Genomic DNA, 6,237 nt, shown 5'->3' with positions numbered 1-6,237 from the left:
AAATTCATCACTCTGTGCTAATTTTTTTCTCCATCCCAAAATTTTCAAGCTCAATGATAAAACCAAAACCTGAAAAAACAAAACTGATCGGTTTCCAGTTTTTAATAGATTTTAACCCAAAACCAACTCAAACGTAATCGCGCACACAATGAATATTCAAAGAGTTAAGTAAAAGGAATAGCATTAAAGGAATAACATTAAATTCAAAGATATGTTACTATTATAACTATTAAATTAAAAAGATTTTATTATTATTATTATTATTATTATTATTATTTTAAAAGTATATATGTTACCAAAGTATATATAGCAACCTAAATCTTTAGTCCACTATAAAACCCTTACACCCTTCTCTTCTCTTGTTATAATATTCTCAAGCCACCTTTTAACGCTTTTAGTCTTTACAGGCACACGATTCTTTCTATATCAGTTTATACGCATTTAAGCAAAGCATCAATATTAATCAATCAATGGCTGTTAAATCTGATTTTGAAGGTATATATATTTATATATAATAGTTACATTTGTTGTTTTTGTGTTTTTAGATCAGTGTGATATTAATTATGGTTTTGTAAATGAATGCAGCAATTGATAATGATCAAAACGTGTTACAAAAACATGTTGCGTTTTTCGATCGTAACAACGATGGTGTGATTTACCCGTGGGAAACCTTTCAAGGTTTGTTTCGTGTTGATTTCGGTTAAAGATTCGGTATACGTGTAGGGACGAGCATTTCCTGTACCCTATTTTCATGTTTTCGATATCCGTCTCATTCAGTTTTGGTATTTTTAATGATTCTGAACTGAAAAAATTCGGTATATGGTTTCACTCGCTTTTGTTGGTATTTTTTTGGTAGGGTACTGGTTTAGTACCGACCTCATCCCTATCAGGGGATAAGGTTTCGCCTAATACTGGTACCGACCTAACACAATCGGTGCAGGAACAGGTATACTCGGTTTCATGTTTTTCGGTATCGGTACAATTCAGTTTCGATAATTTTAATGGTACCGATACTGATAGGTACGAACCGAAAAAATCGGTACAGTATTCTGTATATGGTTCCATTCATTTTTCGGTATTGGTATTTTTCGGCAGAGTACCTGTTCGGTACGAACTGGTGCCCTGCCGAAAAATACAAATGCTGGAAATGGATGAAACCATATACTGAATAACCGTACCTATTTTTTTCGGTTGAGTACCAATAAGTAATGGTACCATTAAAAATCTCGAAATCGAATTTTATTGATACTGAAAAACATGAAAATCGAGTATCAGTACGGGTATTGATTATGTTCGGTCTCGATACCAGTATTTGGTTAAAAAAAATGCTCATTGTTCTGATTATATATATTATTTATAATATTTTGTGTATTTGGAATTGTTTTTTTGTAGGGTTTAGAGCAATTGGGAGTGGTATTTTGTTATCTTCAATTGCTGCAGTATTCATCAATGTTGGTCTTAGTGGCAAAACTCGTCCGGTATGCATCATCTATATTCTCAGCTTTTTTTTATTAGTTAAAAGTGTTTTGTGATCATTTGCATGTATAATAATATTTTAATAAAAATGGACAAAATTTTGGTGATAATGGTATTAAAAGCAATATTTGAATAACATGCATGTGGTTTAATGGCATCTCGGTGTAATGGGTGCTTGTTTTTTTAGAGGTCGAATGTTCAAATCCTGTCGTAGACAAATTAGGCGGATTTAAGATTAGAAGCTGTTAAAGAAAGACAATATTTGACATTTTGATGGTAGATTTACGCTAAACTACTAATGATGGTTTTTAACGGTTCGGCTTTGACGCTGTGAATGGTTTTTAAACCTTTTTTTTTCTTGAAATTATAAGTTAGTATCAAACAGTTGATTTGGTTTACACAGCTGGTTTCAAGTTTTGAACCGGAGTAAATTACAAAAACCGAACCTTTTACGATCATGGCTTGCTTGCTTGACAATTTTTGTTTGAGAGACTTATGTTGTTTACTATTTAGATTAAGATTGTGTTACTTAAAAGTTGATAATAATAATAATAATAATAATAATAATAATAATAATAATAATGGATTAGAACACCGTGATGCATGGTAGTTATTATTAGAGATATAAACGTGTAGGGTAAGTGCTCATCTTACTTTAGAGGACTCCACTGCTTTATTAATATATTTATTTATTTTTAATTAGAATTGTGTATAAACATGATATGCACCTTTTAGACCAGACGTACTGGTCTCGTTGTAGAAGACAAAACGTGGCCTAAACATGACGAACACCGCCCCCACTCTTGTTTTCCTCTTCGCTTTAGCCAGGTTTGTTGTTTTACAACGGAGGTGGGGGAGGGTTGGACCAACCAAAAGTTATTTTATTGTTAATTTATATTAAAAAACTGAAAAAATTGAAAAGGTGGTAGTTGTGTAATGATTGAGCTGGTGTTATGTGACGTATTATCGCTACACCACCTTTTGCAAAACTAACAATTACTGATCGGGATGCTACGTGTCGCACAACCCCTATGCGCTTAGTTACTAAGCAGTAAGCATGGTCTTAGTGTCTTTTATCCAGTGTCATAGAACTCGTAAGGTGTTAATCGAGCAGTGGGGTAAGGGACTAACTATTAATTGTATTGGAATTCATACGTAACTTTTCAAATTCTATACCTACACGCGCGCGCACACCAAAATTTTGTATATAAATTTTTTAATGTTAACCGATTTTGATTAAATAATGATTAGTCAGTGACTAGTCTAGGGTACTGACTAGCTATGAACTGGGTGATTAATCGATGCAATTTTTACAACCATGCTTTTATCATAACTATACGTAACGATTATTGAACAGAAATTAATAATTTTAGTTCTATATCCGGCAGTAAAATTTCTAAATATCCATTTTGGTGTCTTTTTTACAATTTTATATTAAGTAAATTTCTGAATATAAAAACTTTAGTCTGAAATATTTTTATTCATTTCTATTTTTGAATTTTATATTTTTTTTATAAAACTGCTAAGTATCCCTGTTGTCCCTTCAAAAAGCTAAATTCCTTTTAGCATATGCATTACTTTACCATATGAAGAAGTATAATACTTAAAGCAAGGGCAAGATTAAAGCCACAAGCAAATGCCACTTAATAGGAGGGTAGCAATTCGTCTTCCGGTCCAATGACATATGAGTGATGGCTAAGTTCGAAACCTAACTCAAAGGGGTTTTCTCACAGTGATGAGATTTCTTCTTAATGGTGTCCTTGGTGAGTCGGGCCTGAAACATCAAAAATAGTATGAACGGTTGACGTCCCGTCTCAGGAAGGCTAACCTGGATATTGTGGGTGGTTCCAACTTCCAAACACTGTTAAAAAAAAGCAGGAGGGTAAATTTAAAAAATTAAAAGATAGTTTAGTTTTGGATTCACCGTGAATGCCACACACAAAAATAATAAGGTTTTGGGTTGTCACATGTCGTTCTTGGATTGATTTGTTTAAACTAGAATAAATGGTATAAGGTTAATCCGTTTATAACTAGAATAATAATACCTATAAAGTCAACTTATTCAACCTGTTTAATGTATTTATTACGTGTTTGTCTATGAAAAAGTCAACTGATTCAACTTGTTTAATTAATTTATTATGCGTTTGTTTGTTTACAATCCACCAACCTATTTAACTTGTTTAGGTATATGGATTACAATAATGGGTTACAATATTCTAAGTATTCCCGGCTGATTTTTTGACACGTATGGTCATGTTAAGATTTACCAGTACAACCCGTTAACCTGACAAGTAACAGACGTTTTATATTTGTTTGAAGCAGGGAACGAAGTGGCCTAACTTACTTTTTCCGATCAACATTGAAAACATTAAAATGGCAAAACATGGAAGCGATTCGGGCGTCTATGATGCTCATGGAAGGTATCATTGATCATACTATTCAAGTACTATAATGACTTGTGTACAAATTTACAATGGATGATAATAAATGCAATGCAAACACTTAAAAATAACTCATATTGATGCTATAGATGAATATAAACTCCAAATTTTTATTTAGTTATGTCTAAAATTTAAACTTTTGTTTTTAAGGTTTGTTCCTTCCAAATTTGAGGAGATATTCCATAAATACGCACGCACACATCCAGAGGCATTGACAGCAGACGAATTGAGCGAATTTATTAAAGGAAACCGAGAACCCAAAGATTATGCAGGATGGTAAGAATACACTGACTCTTAGTATATTTTTCTTAGCCTAGTTCGGTTATGGTCTAGAACAGAGTATAACCGACATCATTTATAAATGGTTTGGTTAATTCAGTTATTCGAAAAGATGGTTTCGTTATTTGGTTAACGGTATTTTACCGTTGGCTTTAGATATGGGTGGATTCAAGCTAATTTCAGTTAATAAATTCATTTGAATGTTAAATCAAATAAAATATTAGCAATTCCTTAATAACTTTATACACGTATAACTATAACCAAACCACATAAATATCCGTTACTAAAAAATCATAACCGAACCATGGATTTCTCCACTAGTTCGGTTTTTTATTCATCTTCGGACATAATTATTATAACCTCGAGTTGAAAAGTTCTAGTTATACTGATTTAATAGTTGATTTATTTATATATAGATTGGTAATGTATTGTGTAGGATTGGAGGTCTTTCAGAATGGAAGATATTGTATTACTTGGCTAAGGACAAAGACGGGTTATTGAAAAAAGAAACCATTCGAGCTGTTTACGATGGAAGCTTGTTCGAGAAAATGGCAGCCGAAAAGATTAATAAAACCAAGAACAAACATATGTAACCTCTAATAAATAGAACGGGTTTAGCAGACGTTGAAGATGTGTAACTAAAAAATTAATTAGATAATAAAATATGATATAAACGAGCCGACCTTGAACTTAATTTAACACAATGATATTGATTAACCTTTTTTTTTATATAATTTCTTTTTTCTTGCGGTGAGAAATGATGGATTGTGTTTGATTTTTAATGGGTGTGGATCATATGGATGCTATATCATTAGACATGTTGAATGTATGTAATTGGTCATGTGTATGTATTCTTTTGTATGATATGATTTGTGCAAGTGTGTATCATGTATTCTTTAAATAGTGAATGGGATGCTATTTGGGTAATTTGTTTATTCTTTTAAATATTAATAAAATATGAAAAAATGTTTCTTGACACCAACACATATTTATGCCATCTGACACTTTAAATTTTCTTACGTGAGTTACGTATGTGGTCGTGGAGCTACTTAGTCGAATCTTACAGGTCATACATAGTTAATTTTCCAAAGGGTTTGCTACAGTGATTCGGGTGGTTGCTGGCCCCTTCGAGAGTTGCGGGTCCTTGCCACTGCATGAGTGGTAGGTCACACTCAAAAGCCCTCCGACACGAGATATAGTTTTTGAAAAACTTAGTTCTTCTACTTCGATGTAAAAAAATCAGGTCACTAACGGTTTGGTGTACTCAGGTCGGTTCCAAACTGGTTTCAATGCTGGTTCCGTTTCCTGGTTACAAGCTGGTTTTTGCTGTGCACCTTCAGCGGGACGCAAATGCCATAAAAAAAATGCAGGCAGAATTTCCGTTCGTAACGTATAATAATGTAAACTATAACTATTAAAACTACGTTTCTTCACGATAATAACCTCTTTAATAAAGTGATTCAGGATGCCATGCTTACAAATATATTGATTTGCTAGTTAATATATTTGAACCACCCGCATCATCCTTGTATAGAACTATAGAAGTATACAATTTTCATGACTAGTTGACTACTAAATAAGGGCTTCGTCAACATTTGCAATAAACCGTTTAGATGAATCCTACAAACCGCCTATTCCACTCGCAACTAAGCAAACATAACAAGCATTTATTATTTCATTTTTCGATTATCCAATTAGTAATCTTCAAGGAGCAACGCATCGATTATCCTCTAGCAAAGTCTCTATGTTATAATCCAGCTTCCACTAGCTTCAGCTTTAACCTCTTTTAAGGCCACCTCTCGGTGTAAAGTTGCACTTTATGTGATTCTTATTTATTAACAGGGTATTGGTGGGGCCCGTGAGTTTTCACTGACGGTACCCAAAAAACTCCAATTTGTAGACCAATCCCAATTCAAAACTAAATAAAAAATATTAAAAAAAAAAACCACTTGGCTTAAGATGTACAATTTGGCCAAATTTATCATGAAAAACCTAGTTCATCTATAGGAATCCTATAAGATATATGAAACTATGAACCTTA

The 6,237-nt window shown here is 32.8% G+C and overlaps 1 protein-coding gene across 1 annotated transcript; it reads left to right on the top strand.

Annotated features, from left to right (window-relative positions):
- The first annotated feature begins 434 nt into the window (after window positions 1–434).
- LOC143619074 (putative peroxygenase 4) lies at window positions 435–4,852 on the top strand. Its single transcript, XM_077091096.1, has 6 exons — window positions 435–495; window positions 586–678; window positions 1,393–1,478; window positions 3,799–3,896; window positions 4,068–4,193; window positions 4,633–4,852. The coding sequence occupies exons 1-6, from the start codon at window positions 471–473 to the stop codon at window positions 4,787–4,789; spliced, it is 585 nt and encodes a 194-aa protein (XP_076947211.1). The 5' UTR covers window positions 435–470; the 3' UTR covers window positions 4,790–4,852.
- Window positions 4,853–6,237: the final 1,385 nt, after the last annotated feature.

The sequence above is a fragment of the Bidens hawaiensis genome, unplaced genomic scaffold (assembly GCF_021521415.1).
Source record: "Bidens hawaiensis isolate Kalapana, Puna unplaced genomic scaffold, B.hawaiensis_p1.1 tig00002414_1, whole genome shotgun sequence".
Classification (NCBI taxonomy): domain Eukaryota; kingdom Viridiplantae; phylum Streptophyta; class Magnoliopsida; order Asterales; family Asteraceae; genus Bidens; species Bidens hawaiensis.
This window is presented reverse-complemented; position numbering and strand designations above follow the sequence as displayed.